The sequence below is a fragment of the Tachysurus fulvidraco genome, chromosome 26 (assembly GCF_022655615.1).
Source record: "Tachysurus fulvidraco isolate hzauxx_2018 chromosome 26, HZAU_PFXX_2.0, whole genome shotgun sequence".
In the NCBI taxonomy this organism is placed as follows: Eukaryota; Metazoa; Chordata; class Actinopteri; order Siluriformes; family Bagridae; genus Tachysurus; species Tachysurus fulvidraco.
The window spans coordinates 15055681-15073180 of record NC_062543.1 but is presented as its reverse complement, the minus strand read 5'-3'; the positions used below and the strand labels follow the sequence as shown (position 1 = coordinate 15073180).

The following is a 17500-nucleotide window of genomic DNA, read 5'->3' as shown; positions in this document are numbered from 1 at the left end:
TCTTCTTCTTCTTTTTCATTCTTATTATTCATTATTAAACTAATGAATTATTTTGCGCTGTCATGTAAAACAAGCGTTAAATGAAACCACCAGTTACTCAATAAAAACATTATATGATTATAAAACATTCAAATGATCGACAAACCGTTTTTTTGTTGTAATCGTAAAAAAAAAAAAATGTAATCAGGAGTTTAAATTTAATTCACTTAAATTCTACTATGCAAAATTTTTTTGTTTGTTTTAAGCACCAGTCCAAAAAAAAAAAAAGATTTTCAGCATTTTTTCCAGTTAAAAGCTACAACACGATGAAAACAGTCGCGTTTATTATAAACGAATAGATATCTGTTTGTCCAAACGATAAATAACATGCACAAAAAAAAAAAATTTGTGCTAAATTTTCAGGAGGTAAATCGGGACGTTTTTCGGTTGCGATTTCAAAAAAATTCTGATTTTTAAAAAATGAATTTCCTGAAAAATTTTGGCTGGGAAAATTCAGCAGTACTCGATATCAGGAAATGAAACATGCGCTGAAACTGGAGCTTTACCTCTTTTATCTAAACCTGTTCTCTCACCTTTGGCCACGCCTCCTACTCGCCCGAGCCCGGCTTCGTGATGCAGCAATTCTTTTTTTTCTAACAGATAACTATGTCTGTGTTTGTGTGTGTGTGTGTGTGGGGGGGGGGGGGGGGGGGGGGGGGTGTTGCTGTATAAACATCAGCATTGTTAGCTTGGTAGCTGCCGGAAAGAAAAAAGAAAAAAAAAGACACTACATTTTTTGACGGATTGGACAGCATGTGATTTGACTTTTTTTTGGCTGAACTTTGAGCTGTGATGATAAATGATAGTGAAAGTGATTTAAAAAAATTTACATTAACATTGGACTTACTGTTTAGCCGACTGTTTAGCTGTTGGCAGTTGTAGGTCTGTAGTTAAAGTTGTGTGTCTGCATTACAAACACCTTTAAAGTCGCAGCGCTTGAGCTTTAGCTGTGTATAGATGAATCCTTACAAGAAATCCAACTAGAAGATATTCCAAGCGGTGGAATTTATATATGATGGTTATATATTTATAGTGTTTATGTCGCAGCTTTGATGTGAGCACGTTCGATTTCTAACATATTTTGATTTAGTTCTGTGTTTATTATTATTATTATTATTATTATTATTATTATTATTATTATTATTATTATTTGTTTCTGGGGATGAAGAAGTATAAAAAGTTGGCAAAAGAAAAATCGCTGAAAGTCAGCAAGGAGAATTTTTTTTCGTAGTTGTAAGGAAAAAGCTCACGGTTTGTTCATGCGTATGGAGAAACGTACGCTCGTTAAGAACGCCCACTAGTGGAAAAATAAATAGATAAATAAATAATTAATTAAAACTCCGCCTCCTGAAGCAAACAGGAAACGATTATTTTTACATTTAAGGTTAAATTTCTAAAATTGAAATCCTGATTTAGAAAATTCTCTTTTAATCAAACAAATTGTTTTTAGTTAGAAACTGTGTAAAAATGGTTGAATTCAATGAGAGTAAATAGCTTTGAGTTTTGTGTGTAAAAAATTAATAATAATAATAATAATAATAATAATAATAATAATAATTTAAAAAAACAGTTTTGGATGAGAATCTGTCTATTAGATGTACCGAAATCACATCAGATGTTCACCTGGAATTAAAAAAGCTTTATAAATTTATAAAGTTTTGCTGTAGCAGAAAAACAAGATACTAAATCTTTTTTTTTTTTATTGAGGTTGGAGATGATTTCATCTGCAGAAAGAATAAAAAAAAAATAGGAAAAGAGAGACACGATGTGTGTAAGTGTGACGGATGGAACGAAGGATGGAATAGACGAGACGGGAACCTGGAAGTCGATTTGTACTGATACGATGTACGGGATTAGATGATCGGACATGAGGATTTAAGTACCGGATATTCTAATAATCTATTGAGAATGATATATCTTGATAAGGGCTCTGAACTCATCCCTGTGATGTTTCTCTTCTGATTTATTTTGTTAGGATTTGTTTATTTGGTCTGCCTCGTGTCGAATCGGGTGACGGTTGAAGATTGTAAAGTTTTAATGCTTTAAATGAAAATAAAAACGATGAGGGGGAAAAAATACGAGTCCGTCTCTCTTTGCTGTCGTGTTTAGATCAAACCCCAGCATGGCGTCAGACCGCGAGTCGGCTGGATTGCTCAGAAATACCACAGCGATGACGTGTTCTCGTCGATGCCCGGCGGGCGTGTTAATTAGTCGTTAGTCATTTAGGCTAAACAAAGATTCCAGGAAATGTTTGTTTGATGTGAAGAATTAATGACATAATTAAGACGTGAGCGTCTTTGTTACGATGAGTATGATGATTGTATGTATTGTTTAATTCTCACATTTGTTCAAAATAATACAAAATTTACAATGCATGTACAAAGCTTGTTAAATATATAGAAATGCATGGAAACAACTTACTTTAATACTTTAAATAATTTTAAAGTAAGATTTTACATATCAGCTCTGCTTACATAATGCAGCCATTATGTTACTCAGGCTAGTAAGCATGCTAGGTCATTAGCATGCTAATATGAATAGGTAAACGATAAATTGATAAGGTGTTCGGCTACAGAGCACCCTGTAACTGTGTTTTTTTTTTTTTATGAGAAGGTTTAGATAAGAACCCTGCTGGTCAGCTAATAGTTCGTAAATATTCGAAGAACGTTGAGTCGTCCGAGTATTAGCAGGTTTAGTTATGTTCCAGCACGATCTTTTACTCAAGAGTACAGCTGTGTGATCTTCTCTGGTGAGCACAGAGATACAGAGGCTCCAACTCCAAACCCGGCGTACAACGGCTCGGAGAACTTGGCGTGAAACCTGTAGATGAGCTGCATGTTTTCTGAGACGGAATAGAAGGACACAGAATTACCGGCGTAATCGAGATACACACCAATCCGTGAGGCCCTGGCAGCTCTTGGAATGTCTTTGTCTGTCTTGTTGTGCCAGGCCGAGTACCCGGAGTCGGAACAAAGCAGGCTCCAGGAACGATCGTTGTACCCGAGCAGACTGTTAGAGTTCTTGCCTTTGCGGCTGATGCTTTTGTAGGTGACACCAACAGAGAACTCGCCGCTCCACTCCACCTCCCAGTAATGGCGGAAGCCGCTCAGGGGCTCGGCACACAAGATCTAAGGCAAAACAGACGTGTTCCACAAATTTTCAAATGAATAATAATTAGAAATAGCTGCAAACAAAACCACTTCCTATTGTACATCTACACTATGTAGAAAAACAATAAACATCGTTCAAGACGGCCGCCTAGAAAGGATCCTGGGATTTAGCTACACTGTCAAGTTTAATCATTACCTGGCAAAAGCCGTCAAAGCGTTCCGGATGCTCTGGGTAGAACTGGACCATGCGCTTCCGCATGACCCTGCGGTTCCCGTCGGAGAGGACCAACTCCTTATAGGCCGTATTGGGGTCAAAGGTAAGTCTCACTGTATCTGTTTGCCAAGAGAACATTTCAGAGATCTATGAGTATTTATTAATACAAGTTCTAAAACCAAACCCTCGTTAAATGTCACATCATCCCAACTTACATCTGAGGAAGTCTGCTCGTGTTTTGGGCTCCTGAACATCAGCTTTTGTTGGTATGAGGGAAACAGTATCTAAGATATTTATTAAAAGTGACCGATTAAAAGAACCCTTTTCATAAGAATTTTGGTAGTATGCAGTTTGTAAGACTAAAAAAAGGACATTACCTTTAAACCGACCAACAGTCCTGGGGTTTAACACATAAACTGGGATGTCAGTCACTGTGGGTAGGGGGATAAAAACGTTAGTTTGAATGACAGGCCAGGAATTCTTGCTAATGCTAGCTCACATAAACTAGCATTTCCCAAATTCAGTTGTTAGTGGATTGTATGATAGATTTTCTTTAACCTTTTTTGGACAAGTTGTCCATCTCTTTTTTGCAGATGTCATCAAGGTGTTCCTTTATGTCAGTCACAGTTTTGGTAACCTCGCCAAAAGAGAACTCTTGGTTGATCAAGACTTTGGGCACCATTGGCTCTGGGGCAATACACAGCACCGGAAAATTCTGCAAAAGCGTTTATCACCAGCAATGAGTTTTGTATAACTCACTACTAATTATCGTCTCAGTCTTAATCCAGTGAGCTAGTTATTACTATTTGTTACCATGTGCAGTTAATGCTAGAACTGTAAATCTGAGCAGCAGTGGTTTAGTAGTACAAGTAACCAAGCTTCCTATTATGGGGAAGTTGTGGCCTAATGGTTAGAGAATCTGACTCGTAACCCTAAGGTTGTGGGTTTGAGTCTCGGGTCGGCCATGACTGAGGTGCCCCTGAGCAAGGGGCTCCAACTGCTCCCCGAATTCTGAGTATGGGTCACCGTACTTAGCGGTATGTCACGTCACTCACTATCGCTATAATGATAGCTGTGGCTTTTAATCTTCTTTTAATCATTTCTGTGGTGTTTCTCTTAATATGTCCAATACTGAATTCCAGTGTCTGTACTGTACACTAGCTTCTAAATTTGAATGGATGTCTGTAGGAGCACAGTTGTGTACCTGTAGAAAATGTATATTGTCTTCAGTGTCAAGTATATGCCGTAACTCTGCATCTCGCCGCTGTAGCTCCATGATCTCCTGCTCCAGCCGCTCCACGTAGCTATCGGCCTGCCGATATGTACAGACTTCGTTTATACATTTAGATTTCTATAGATCTAAGACTGTCAATCTACCTATTATGGCTTTCAAGAGGTTTGTTCCATCAGTCAAGACAGGAATAATAATTAGGGGTTGAACAAATAATAACAGACCAAAATGTCAACTGAGGTGGGAAGATTTACTGTAAAGACAGGAAAGACTTGCCTGTGCCATTGCAGCCTGCAGGTTAGCTTGAATTAGCTGACAAATCTCACCATGCCAGCGCTCCACAGACTGCAGCATCTCGCTGAAGATCTTATCACTGGCCTCTTGGGCACGATGAGCATTACCCTATATCCAGGAAGCATGAGTTACCACCAAGTCTTTACTGGTATTTCCTCAGGACACAGAGCACATGTTTGTTGCTTATTATTAAGTTTCAACTAAGATTAAAATCAATTTAAGCATCCGATACATCCAACCAAATATAAAGAGATTATTCTATTTGTTATAGTCCTGGAATCTAAGGCTTTCGACAGCAAATTGGCTAAGCAATGCTTGCCTACCAACAGATGGCAGCAATGGCTAAATCAGTACTCAAAAAACTCTGAACTCACCTTGAGAACATCCACATTGTGTCGGAGGTCCTGTAGTTCCTTCATGCGCTCTTGGATAACATGCTGGACTTCGGACTGGGTCACCACTAGCGTTTTCTGAAGAACATTGGATCCTGTGAGAATGAACTTTGAACTTGTAACTTGTTTGGCTAAATGATACCAAATTCATTCATCCAACCACATTCAGTAAGCTCGTTATCTTGCACAGGTATATGCAGAAACACTGGGAACAACCCTGGAATTACACCAGGGGTTGCGGGATGGAATGGCAGTCCATCACAGGAGACCCTGTCCACACACTCATTCACATACAGTACAGTACTTGTTCACACAAAGGGCAGTTTATTGTATGGGGAAAGAAACCCATGTGGACCCCAAAAGGATGTTCAAACCTCCACACAGACACTAACTCAAGCTCAGATCATACCATGGACTATAGAACCAGCAAGCAATGAAGCCCTTACTTTAAGATGTACAGTAACCAACTTTACAAATATAAATAAGTGTTACACCGTTTGAAACATGTTTTTACTCAGTTTTACCGCTCAAATTAAATGCGATCCTACACATATTTAAGAGCATTCTTCATTCTTCACATCAGCATGAACCACAAATATCTGTTCAAAGTCTACCTAATTTGCAGACTACAAATTCTCTGTAATATCTACATTACAAAATGCCATTGTCTTTCAAGACACATTGTTTTTTATAAAGAAGTCTTACTTGCTTGTCAGCACGCTCGTCCTCTGCACTAACCGTGTTGTGGCCACGGTGCTCCCTCACTGTGCAGAGAACGCAGATACACATCTGATCCGATTTGCAGAACAGTTCCAGGCTTTTCTCATGCTGTGGGCAGATCTTACGGTCAAGGTGCCCCGTTTCATCGACCAGCTTGTGCCGCTTGAACGTGGCTGACTCGTAGTGAGGCTTGACATGTGTCTCACAGTAGTATGCGAGACACACCAGGCATGACTTGACTGCCCGGTTCCTTCGGCCTGTGCAGAAATCACACAAAGAGTCCCTCTTGAGATCTGGAAAGGGTGTTAACGGTGTTAACGGTGACTGGAGTTCCCGAGAACTAACACTGGGCACGTTGCGGCGCAGGACAGGTCGAGGAGTGAAAGTTGCCCTACAATCTGGGCAATTATATATTCCCAGGTGGTCCAGTTGGTCCCAGTAGATCTTGATACATTCCAGGCAAAATGTATCCCCACAAGGGATGGTGATGGGGTCCCGAAGTGCGTCGGCACATAGACAGCACATGTAAGAGTCTGCCATGGTTTACAGAAAATAATGAAAGGAAAGTAAGAAATAAGAAGTGTGGTGAGTGCAAGACTCGAAGATCAGTGCCTGTATTTATAAAGTACAGCTTGGGTTGCTAAGCTAAACATAAATTCTGGAGGAATATGTAAGACCTTGCTTGTATGTCAACAGAGATAGTCGCTTGATAACCATGTTTATGCTGAGAGAGGTAATCATAGATCACATGTCAACGACACCATGCAAGATACCAGCATGGAAAGCATCAAACGATGAATTGGCATGAAGTGAAAAACGAAATTCTCGAGTTATCCTTTCGGGGAAACCATTTAAGGTTGTATATTTAAACTGTAATTGAGCTCAGAAGCCATAACTATACAAAGTACCTACTAGAGACACCTACATTTGAGTGCTTTTTATGTACAAATTTGTAATCAAGGGGTGACACGGTAGCTTAGTGGTTAGCACGTTTGGCTCACTCCTCCAGGGTTCGGGGTTCGATTCCCACCTCTGCCTTGTGTGTGTGGAGTTTGCATGTTCTCCCTGTGCCTCAGGGGTTTCCTCCGGGTACTCCGGTTTCCTCCCCCGGTCCAAAGACGTGCATGGTAGGTTGATTGGCATCTCTGGAAAATCGTCCGTAGTGTGTGAGTGAATGAGAGTGTGTGTGTGCCCTGTGATGGGTCGGCACTCCGTCCAGGGTGTATCCTGCCTTGATGCCCGATGACGTCTGAGATAGGCACAGGCTCCCCGTGACCCGAGAAGTTTGATGGGAGGTTGATGGTTGATGGGAAATATGCCTCCTATCTTTGATGGGGCTTGTACACCTTCCCACAAATCCTAGTAGCCCCAGTGCTTCTGTGCTCAAATTGCATTCCGTTTGTGGTGGACAGTGTCAACAACAAACACATTTACTGTATGCAGGTAGGTGTGGGCACAACAAGTGGAGTTATCTCCGAGAGAGACAGTGAGTATGTTAGTCAAGGTCATTGGTTTGTGTAAAAAGGCCTGTGATTCTCAGAAAGTTAGGGCCAATAACAAGCTTGATGCTTCGCATAAAACTGAAGTGTTTGAGGAGGAAAAAGAAAAGATCTAACCCTTGATGTACATTTTTAAATATAATCAATAAGGTCTGCACATGAATGAAATTGCACACCTTTCTTCCCAAGATCAAGTTTTTAAAAATGATCTGAGAAAAGATCTGTAACAAGATCTCAGTCCAACCCTGGACTCTGCTAACCAGTGACGGAGCATCACAATGGCGTTGAGCTGTTCACAATTATCAATTCAGCTATGAAATGCCCATGAAGTGTAAATCTTAAATTATACAGTACATAAAAATGCCTCGTTCTCTACGGCCTGAGAACACATCTCATGGGACAAGGTATCGGGCAGTGCTCATAATGGCCACAAGAGGGCATTATGTATGTGGATTGTAGACTCACAGATGGCAGAGACAATGTTTAAAGATCATGTTTCATGTTGGCTCGCTTGCAGAAATAGCTTGCATGAAATACTACGGGTTGGACTATACAGAGAAGACTCAGAAGAAGACACTAACCATGTGCCCTCAAAAGCATCGATTATCTCTTGGAAATTCTTAAAATCTTAACTGGTGATTTGTACATGAAGCATGAAGGTAGCTAAGATAACACAAGATAGAATTTTCCTCCGTAATATCAGGACTAGGGGGGCATGATGGCTTAGTGGTTAGCATGTTTGCCTCACACCTCCAGGGTTGGGGGTTTGATTCCCACCTCTGCCTTGTTTGTGTGGAGTTTGCATGTTCTCCCCCGTGCCACGGGGGTTTCCTCCGGGTTCTTCGGTTTCCTCCCCCGGTCCAAAGACATGCATGGTCCAGTGTGTATCCTGCCTTGATGCCCGATGATGCCTGAGATAGGCACAGGCTCCCTGTGACCCGAGAATTTCGGTTAAGCGGTAGAAAATGAACGAATGAATATCAGGACCGATGAACCTGATGAACATCTGATTTTATGGATCTGGATTGCATGAAAGTCGTGGTTGATTTTACATATTGTTACCTTAGACAGGAGCTTTGTTTGCTTTTTTTTTATAACCCTGCAGATAATTTGCAAATTTCTCTCAGTAACATTGTGTAACTGAACAGGAGTGCTATCTGAAACCCAGAGAGGGAAATGAAGTGAAAGTAGTTTTCAGCAGATCTAATGTTACTGCTACTATTGCACAGGGAAAGTCCACAACTGCCTTCTCTTGTTTGTAGCCAGTAGAATCTAATTGAACACTTGAAAAGTCATTCTACATAATGTAGAATGCTATTAGAAGCTATCTAACCACAGCAAAGAGCTGAGACGTTCAAGCTTCTAGCATAAAAACCTTTACTAATGATCTACAATTACCCCAAGGCAATATGCAGTACGAGTGGTAGAGCAGGTCGCATTGTGTGGGTTTCATCCAGGTTCCTTCCCGCCTCCCAAGATGGTGTGAACAAGTTGAGATTTGTATCTCATTATGGTTCCCATTAAGCGTGTATTCCTGCCTCACACCAATTGTTTCTGGGATTTGCAGGACAGAATGCTTTTTCACTTCATTTGCCTCCATGGTTTCAGTTTGAATTTCTGCTCTGCCTTTTGCAAACTTACTGGGGCAAATAATTGTTGCAAGATGATGTGGGGTAAAATGAATCCCAATCGGTTTCCAGTTAATTTTTTGGTACGACAAAGAAAGAGTGAGGCGGTCTCGAGATTGGTAAAGGCAGAACCTCTATAATTGCTGTGTTCCTATGGTTTTAATATTTAATTCTGTAAATTTTATTGATCTAGCGATTAGCAAATTGATCTTTCACCATCGTCGTTTGAGATTTGTGTCCTGCCTCTTCCATGTGTGGGTGGGCTTTGCATGTTCTCCTTATGCTATGGGGGTTTCCTCAGGATTCTTCAGTCCCCGGGCCTGTCCGTAATGAGTGTGTGTGATTGTGAACTGTTGGCACCCTATCCATGGTGCCCCTTGCTTTCTGCCCCTTGCCCTCAGGAATAGGAGCCAAAGGAGTCGACTCGTATCGATAAGAGTCAAATGGTGTGACTTCTAATTTAATCAGCAAGCAGATTGTATTGTCATTGTTGAGGAAAGAAAGAGGCAACGATACACATCCTGATGCCAGGTGGGTTTCCATACCAGGTTTCAGGGCTTTTCTACGTGAATGTGTAAATTTGCTGTGGCGTAATAACCAGCAAAAATTTATTTTTCTTTTTTTATTATTATTATTATTATTATAAATTGAAGCCACCACAAGCTCCACCCCTTTTTTATTGAGTTACATTTCTAAATATTGTTAATTTGCAGGCTGTCTGAAGCCTTTAAGATTTTTCTTTCATAAAAAAAGGAATAAAATAGTTTTTTTATTCTAATTTTTAAACGTTTACCTTGTACAAGATTTCTTTCCAGCCTCCCCTCTCACACTCTCTCTCTCTCTCTCTCTCTCTCTCTCTCTTACTCTGTGTGTGTGTGTGTGTAATGTGCAGTGCCAGTTTTAATGTCTGACTAGGGCGTGGCAGCTGAAAGAAAGATGGAGGGAGAATGAGACAAGCAAACAGACAGCGCAAGCAGTGAACGGGAGGAAGGAGTAAGAAGATATTGAGGGGAAAAATTCGAGACAATGGACACAAACAGACAAACACGGCGGAAGAGAACGATGGTGAGGGAGAAAAAAAAGAGCGAGACAATGACAATGATGTCATGCTTTGTGCTGGACTGTGCCTTCTCCCCCTCCCCCTCCCTGTTCCCTGGGTTACGTCACACACACACACACACACACACACACACACACACACACACACACACACACACACACACACACAAGATCAATACATACACAGAGATCAGAGGAAGGAGGGAGAAAACACACACAGCATCCTTGTGCAAGAATCACAGTATAACGATTAGGAGCATCTCACATCATTCACAGGTAGGCCATCTTATTTATTACACACACACACATGCACACACACACACACACACACACAGAAAACAAATGCTATGCCATAATCTCAGGATGAGGGGTGGATCCCAAACCTTGTCCATCAGCCAGAACATGTACGCTGCCTGATGTTTGCGTCTGTAGATTTACGCAAGAGCGGTGAGACTAACGCTGCTAAGAACCGACGAAAGTCTGTCTCACCTGACATCTTTCTGTAAACACTATAAAAGACAGACTAAACCAAATTGTCTCATTTGTTCAGGAACTAAACACAAAAATGAACAGGAATGAATCAGCAAATTTAACCACAGCGACGCCGATCAATTTTAGATCTGGTTTAAAAAAAGACGTAGCTTATTTAGCTTAAATTTACAAAACACTGACACTGGAGACTCCTTTTGTTTACAAACCGTCTCTGGTTGTCACGGTAACGTTGCGTCACACAGCCGTTAGGTTTCGTGTAGTTTTATTGACGGCACATATTCTGGATGTGCTTTAAGGCAGATGTTAACAGTAGAATATTTTAGGATGAGATAGGATGAGTTTCCTATTATGTGCTAGCAAGATAGCAAGAACAGCGTAAGTGAAAATCTGTGCGTTTGTTTGTTTGGTGAAAAACGTCAAAATGGTAACAAACTTTTATTCGGCATCAGTTTATCTAATAAAAATTAGAGGCAACTTTCTTTCACAATTATTTAAACATTTGTTTAAATATAGTCTCGTGTGTGTGTGTGTGTGAGAGAGAGAGATGTTCACTCGAGTCGTTTGGTGAATTAAAATGCTTTTAGTGAGCTTTTAGCATGAAGTGAGGTTAGTGAACACATCTATTAGCTGGTCGATTTCTTTAGCAGTAAATGAGGGAAAGTTTATGAGGCATTTATACAGGGTCCTGTGCTCGCTTCTCATTTAGGAGAACGCTCTTCTGGAGTACTTTAATACTCAAGCTGTACTGTTAGATCAGACCTACTGAGTTGGCACGTAAACGGCAGCGTTTCCCAATTTCGGTTAGCGATCTATACTAAATGGATTCGTAGTATAATTCCGGTGTCTTTTCTCAGTAACTGATATTCCCGATACTTTGTCATTTCCGACGTTGCTGTATCTTTACTCTGTCCATAAACAAGATATAACTAATACTGGGCTCTCAGGTTTTGAAGACAGGCAAGAGTGACATCTCTAAACCCTCCTATCAGCTCAAGCTCAGCCGTTTTTAGGGTCATGATGGAGGACAATGTCCCGCCCAGAGACAAGCTGTTTCGTGTTGAGGTTTTGTTCAAACTGACCATCGAAAATACCCTCGCTAATAAATATGTTTATTTTTTTTTATCGGTTGTTGCGTTAAATCTTACCCAGATACAATAGTGCTATTTTCTGATTGGCTGTTGTGCAGCCTCTTTTTTTAATTGGCTGATAAGTGACAGGCTCGACTAAGAACTCCAGGGGAGACACGCTCGATTCCTGCCCTGCTCCATAGAGACAGCGGTGCGGACTGATACGTTTTGGGCGCTGTAGCTTATTAAATATATGATAAATAGTCAGTTTTTCTGCATGAGAAATACGACGTGTGGCGGGAAAGCGTGACAAAAGACCGAAACGAGTGACCGTCACTCTCTTGATAGCCCTGCTAATACACCGTGTTAGCTGTGTTCATGCTAAAATTAAAGATGTACACACCACTTCCTGTTTGCTCGGTGATCGAGTGACATAATTTCAACGTTTCGCAAGCAAAAGTTCCAGAAGCTCGATTAGCAATCAGGAGTCTAAAGTCTACAGTTACTGTCTCATTTTAGTCATAAGTCTAATTTACAACAATGGGACTGAAACACATACACATACATTATCTTCCTGATAAACTCTTCACTTTTCAATTCTTTATGCTTCCTTCGATGTGGAAGTCCTTTGCTCGTACAAACTGTTTTCCAGCAGCATGGCGGAAGGTTCTGGATCGGTGTCTTTGGCTGAGATGGAGACGGCATTCAAGAAGTTTGCTGTGCACGGAGACACCAAAGCTACAGGGAAGGAGATGACCGGGAAGAACTTTGCCAAGCTGTGCAAGGACTGCAAGGTGATTGACGGGAAGGGTGTCACCACCACCGACGTGGACATCGTCTTCAGCAAAGTCAAGTGGGTTTCCCGCTGGGGATTATCCTTAAACACTGATAATATACTGATATACCGCTATATTTAGCAAGAGCCGTGTTGGCTAAGTGACGTGACATACAGTACGGCTAAGTTTGGTGACCCATACTCAGAATTCGTTCTCTGCATTTAACCCATCCAAAGTGTGCACACACACAGCAGTGAACACACACACACCGTGAACACACACACGGGGCAGTGGGCAGCCATTTATTGGAGTGGTTTGGTGCCTTGCACAAGGGCACCTGTCGTGGTATTGCTGGCCCGAGACTCGAACCCACAACCTTAGGGTTAGGAGTCAAACTCTCTAACCCTTAATCCACGACCCCTTCCCCCCCAAAAGGATGTTTTAGCTTCTTCATGTAAATAGATGTTCTCCTGAAGTACGTGCAGCTCCCCATGACACTTTGGTAGATGTCACGGCACGTCATATTTAGCGAGTGGGAATTGCCAAGAAATAAATTGGGAGGAAGTTTAGAATGGAATTAAAATGTCTGTGTGTGTTTTTTAGAGCCAAGTCGGCACGTGTGATTACCTTCGAGCAGTTTAACCAGGCTCTGGTGGAGTTGGCTCCAAAGCGCTTTAAAGGGAAAAGTCAGGAAGAGGCCCTGCAGCTCCTTTATGGCCTCATCGCAGGCAAAGAGCCTGCTAACGTGGGCGTGACGGTGAGGATATGACACCTATGTGACCACCTGTTTTCATTAATCAAACATCACATACACACTGTATATAATCACGCGACGGTCCGTATGGTCTCTTTTTCCTCTGTCTGTCCGTATGCTTAGAAAGCGGTGAAGGCGGGAGCCACGGACCGTTTGACGGACAGCAGTAAATACACCGGATCTCATAAGGAACGCTTTGATGATACGGGAAAGGGGAAAGGCAAAGCAGGAAGACAGGACATCCCCGATTCCAGCGGCTATGTTAGTGCATACAAAGGCCAGGGCACTTACGAGGACAAAGTGAAAGAAGGAGAATGAGAAGAGAGGACGGTCGCCGGGTTCTGATCATCCTTAAGCATGTATTACTGTGTATCATGGACGCTGTATATCTGCTTCACACATAAATGGACAAGCTAAACCGAACAAACGGCACTAACATGAACAGTTACGACTCTTACACGGGAGCTTCCAGCACATCCGGTCCTCTCTATTAACACTTCAGCGACCTTCTCTAACTTCTCACATTCCAGCAGCGTCTCGTTCCAACAGATGCTTTTTTCTCTCGCTTTGCTAATTTTAGTGCCTTGTAGCGTTCATCACTAACACTGTAGCTTTGTTCTGCTGTGAGAACTTCTGTAGTTTCCGGCCTCCAGTAAAACCGACGTGATTAGTTTTTAAACTAATAATCTGTAATAATCTGTAATAATCTGTAATAATCTGTAACCACATAGAAAGTTAATCTCAGTGGTAGAAGTTTCTAAGTGAGATGCAAAGATCTCACAGACGGTAAAGAGAAAGTAAATGTTCTCCGCTTGCAAGATTTCTGCTGTTGTTTCAGCTTTCCGCCTTTCATCTTCTGTCTGTATCTGTTATGTAACATCGAATATTCCCAAATAAAATATATCCTCAAAATAAAACCATGTGCTGTTTTTAGGTTTAAAGGTTTAGGTCACACTGTGATCTTTATGTGGGTTCTTCGTGAGGTCTCACGGGTTTTAGGACTCGGGAAGGTCTTGACCTTCGCTTGCACTTAGTCTTGGATGTTGTGAATTCTGTATTTTGAGTTTCTTCGGGTTACTGGACGCTGTCCAGTTTCTATCTCTGATACGTACAGTACTGTGCAAAAAGTTTTAGGCAGGTGTGAAAAAATGCTGTAAACAAAGAACCTTTTCAGAAATCTAAATAACTCTGTTAAATCTGTTTAACTAAATTAAATCTAAATAACTAAATAAATCTGTTTATTTGGGTCAATTTATAAAACGCAAAGTGAGCAAACGAAAGAAAAATCTTAGCGAAATAAAAAAATTTAGCACAACATGGACATGTGACATATCAAAACACTCAGCATGATGAGGGGAACTGACATCACGTGTAGCCCCGCCCCCAAAATTAGCGAAATAAAAAATTTAGCACAACATGGACATGTGACATATCAAAACACTCAGCACGATGAGGGGAACTGACATCACGTGTAGCCCCGCCCCCAAAATTAGCGAAATAAAAGATTTAGCACAACATGGACATGTGACATATCAAAACACTCAGCACGATGAGGGGAACTTGCCACGTGCAAGCACATTCACATTTTCTTTAGGAAATGTACCGTTCTAGTTGGTGTTACTACCTTTTGCCTTCAAACCAGTATGAAGCGATGGCACGGCCCCCACAGAGCCCTGATCTCGACGTCATCCAGTGTGTCTGGGATTACACGAAGAGACAGAAGGATGTGAGAAAGCCGACATCCACAGAAGGTCTGTGGTTAGTTCTCCAAGATGTCTGGAACAACCTACCGGTCCGAGATCCTTCACAGACCGTGTGCGAGTGTAGCTAGAAGAACTGCTGCTGTTTTGAAGGCAACGGCTGGTCACAACAGTAAATATGGATTAGATTTAGATTTCTCTTTTGTTTATTCACTGCATTTTGTTCATTTATGAAAATAAATGTTTAACGCTTCCATTTTTGAAAGCATTCTTTGTTCACAGCATTTGTTCACACCTGCCTTTTGCACAGTACTGTAGGTTTGGATCCATGTCAGTCTGGATCACCGTTATCGTCGGTCTTGGGTTTTACACAGTCTGGGTCTTTGCTCGATGTTTGTCGTCTTGGAACCTGGAGATTTGAGCCTTTGGTCTTGCTCAGTAAATTTCTTGGAACTTATAAAGTCTTTATCTTAAATCATGTGGTCTTTATTTTGCCGGGTTATGTGTAATGTGGCTCCTGGATTATATGGGATTTGGATTTAGGGTGAAATTTAACTTTCATTTTCAGTCTGTCCTCTTGATTATTTGGAACTTGGTTCTTGGATCTTGTGGGTTCACACTGAATGTAGAACTTTCTCTGTATCACTGGATCTTTTCTTTCTCCACAGCATTCTTTTGGGATTATGTTCTTCGATCTGTTTTGGACATCTCACACAATGTTTGACTTGGATTTGGATTTGATTTTCCACTCAATTCTCATTGATCCTGTGTGTGTGTGTGTGTGTGTGTGTGTGTGTGTGTGTGTGTGTGTGTGTGTGTGTGTGTGTGTGTGATTGCTGCATGTCTTGTTTTCTGTTTGCAAATCTTTCTTGTTTCCTTTTGTCTGTTTCACCCAGAATTACGTAACATTTTCTTCTTGTTGGTTTAACAAACAAACATCAGCATGCAGTTCATTTTTTCAGCCAAAGCATCGCCTTATGGAAAGGAGCATGCAGTTCGAGATATAACACACACACACACACACACACACCATTTAGCCGACACTCGTAACCAGAGTGACTTACATTTTTATTTCAGTTTATACACCTGAGCAATTGAGGTTTAGGGGCCTTGCTCAGGGGCCCCACAGTGGTAACTTGGTGGACCTGGGATTCAAACCGTTGACCTTCCAATTAGTAGTAGAAAGCCTTAACCACTGAGCTACCACATCCCTACACACACATATACACACACATACAGACACACACACACACATATATACACACACACACACACACGCACACCCACACACACACACACACACACACACACACACACACACTAAGAAAACAGAAACACACACTTAGCTTCCAGAATAAACCCACATTTGCTCCAAAACACACAGAAAGGTATAAAAACAAACAGACAGAAGATCCCTCTGAGCTTACGTGAGCTTATGTGTTACTACAAACATTAACTAGGTGTCTTTTTATGTGTATGTGTGTGTGTGTGTAAAAAAAAGCATCTGAGGCAGCATGAACTCCACCCACGAGTAACGTTCATGACTGAATATTTCCACGTCTTATCGACCAGTCCTGATCGACCGCACATTAATTACTGATAACAAATATGTACCTGTATAAATATTTAACAAAGCCACAATGTTTCTGCTTCTTTCTTTTTGTTTTAGACTTAACTCGAGCTAATTAACCCTGTGCCTATCTCAGGCGTCATCGGGCATCGAGGCAGGATACACCCTGGACGGATCGCAGGGCACACACACACTCTCATTCACTCACACACTCACACACTACGGACAATTTTCCAGAGATGCCAATCAACCTACCATGTATGTCTTTGGACCGGGGGAGGAAACCAGAGTACCCGGAGGAAACCCCCGAGGCACGGGGAGAACATGCAAACTCCACACACAAGGCGGAGACGGAGGTGGGAATCGAACCCCCACCCTGGAGGTGTGACGCGAACGTGCTAAACACTAAGCCACCGTGTCCCCCCAGTCTACGTTCATATGAAATGACATGAAGTAGAATTTTTAAGGTGAGAGTTTAGCTTCACACTTTAGGCTTCACACTTTAGGCTTCACACTTTAGGCCATGCGGCTAGAAGCGAATGATTTTGGTTCTGAGATGTTGTTTTGATTAATTAGCTGTACAGATAACAGCATGTCGGACAGAACGGGAAACCGTGTAACAGAGTGTGGTTGAAGACGACCGGATGATGATGTAGACTTGTAGTTTGGGGTCTGATGTAGTTTGGGGTCTGATGTGAGAAACATGTCTTGGCTGATTCGAGGAACATTGTTTAAACAGAGCTTTGTGGCAGAAGTGTTGCGGATCCTCAGAGGCAATCAGCCAGCTGTCACTGGTTATGTCTTGTTTTTTACTGGGTTTATGAGAAGTGAATCATATGCATGCCTCCCCCCCCCTCTCTCTCTCTCCCTCTCCCCCTCTCTCTCTCTCCCCCTCTCCCTCTCTCTCTCTCTCCCTCTCTCTCTCTCTCTCTCTCCCCCTCTCCCCCTCTCTCTC

The 17500-nt window shown here is 41.7% G+C and overlaps 3 protein-coding genes across 5 annotated transcripts in view; 2 read left to right on the top strand and 1 right to left on the bottom strand.

Moving 5' to 3' along the window:
* nfkbib (nuclear factor of kappa light polypeptide gene enhancer in B-cells inhibitor, beta) overlaps window positions 1-2115 on the top strand; it is a 5287-nt gene extending 3172 nt beyond the window's left edge. Inside the window, exon 6 of the mRNA XM_027178070.2 lies at window positions 1-2115. This exon is cut by the window's left edge and continues 584 nt beyond it. The gene's annotated coding sequence lies outside the window, so the exon portion shown is untranslated.
* Window positions 2116-2162: 47 nt separating this feature from the next.
* ftr84 (finTRIM family, member 84) lies at window positions 2163-6540 on the bottom strand. Of its 2 annotated transcripts, XM_027178069.2 has the most exons (9): window positions 5986-6540; window positions 5263-5358; window positions 4871-4996; window positions 4568-4675; window positions 3922-4078; window positions 3741-3794; window positions 3579-3647; window positions 3346-3482; window positions 2166-3167 (listed from the first exon to the last, which is right to left on the bottom strand). In XM_027178069.2, exons 1-9 carry the CDS (start codon window positions 6538-6540, stop codon window positions 2760-2762), a joined length of 1710 nt encoding a protein of 569 aa, XP_027033870.1. In that variant the 3' UTR covers window positions 2166-2759. The 2 variants fall into 2 exon arrangements, with proteins under 2 accessions (XP_027033869.1, XP_027033870.1); XM_027178068.2 differs by having other exon boundaries at window positions 2163-3167; window positions 3579-3794.
* A 2988-nt stretch (window positions 6541-9528) lies between these two features.
* tppp2 (tubulin polymerization-promoting protein family member 2) lies at window positions 9529-14195 on the top strand. Of its 2 annotated transcripts, XM_047809638.1 has the most exons (5): window positions 9529-9658; window positions 10020-10192; window positions 12401-12598; window positions 13125-13278; window positions 13399-14195. In XM_047809638.1, the coding sequence occupies exons 3-5, from the start codon at window positions 12402-12404 to the stop codon at window positions 13591-13593; spliced, it is 546 nt and encodes a 181-aa protein (XP_047665594.1). In that variant the 5' UTR covers window positions 9529-9658; window positions 10020-10192; window position 12401; the 3' UTR covers window positions 13594-14195. The 2 variants fall into 2 exon arrangements, with proteins under 2 accessions (XP_047665594.1, XP_027033873.1); XM_027178072.2 differs by lacking the exons at window positions 9529-9658; window positions 10020-10192 and adding an exon at window positions 10305-10462.
* Window positions 14196-17500: the final 3305 nt, after the last annotated feature.

Coding starts and splice junctions, on each gene's coding strand:
- ftr84 (XM_027178068.2), bottom strand. CDS start 6,540: ATGGCAGACTCTTACATGTGCTGTCTATGTGCCGACGCACTTCGGGAC. Junction 4,079..4,567: donor ACAATATACATTTTCTACAG/GTACACAACTGT, acceptor ACGCTTTTGCAG/AATTTTCCGGTGCTGTGTAT. Junction 3,483..3,578: donor ACGAGCAGACTTCCTCAGAT/GTAAGTTGGGAT, acceptor CTTGGCAAACAG/ATACAGTGAGACTTACCTTT.
- tppp2 (XM_047809638.1), top strand. CDS start 12,402: ATGGCGGAAGGTTCTGGATCGGTGTCTTTGGCTGAGATGGAGACGGCA. Junction 12,599..13,124: donor ATCGTCTTCAGCAAAGTCAA/GTGGGTTTCCCG, acceptor TGTGTTTTTTAG/AGCCAAGTCGGCACGTGTGA. Junction 13,279..13,398: donor CTGCTAACGTGGGCGTGACG/GTGAGGATATGA, acceptor CCGTATGCTTAG/AAAGCGGTGAAGGCGGGAGC.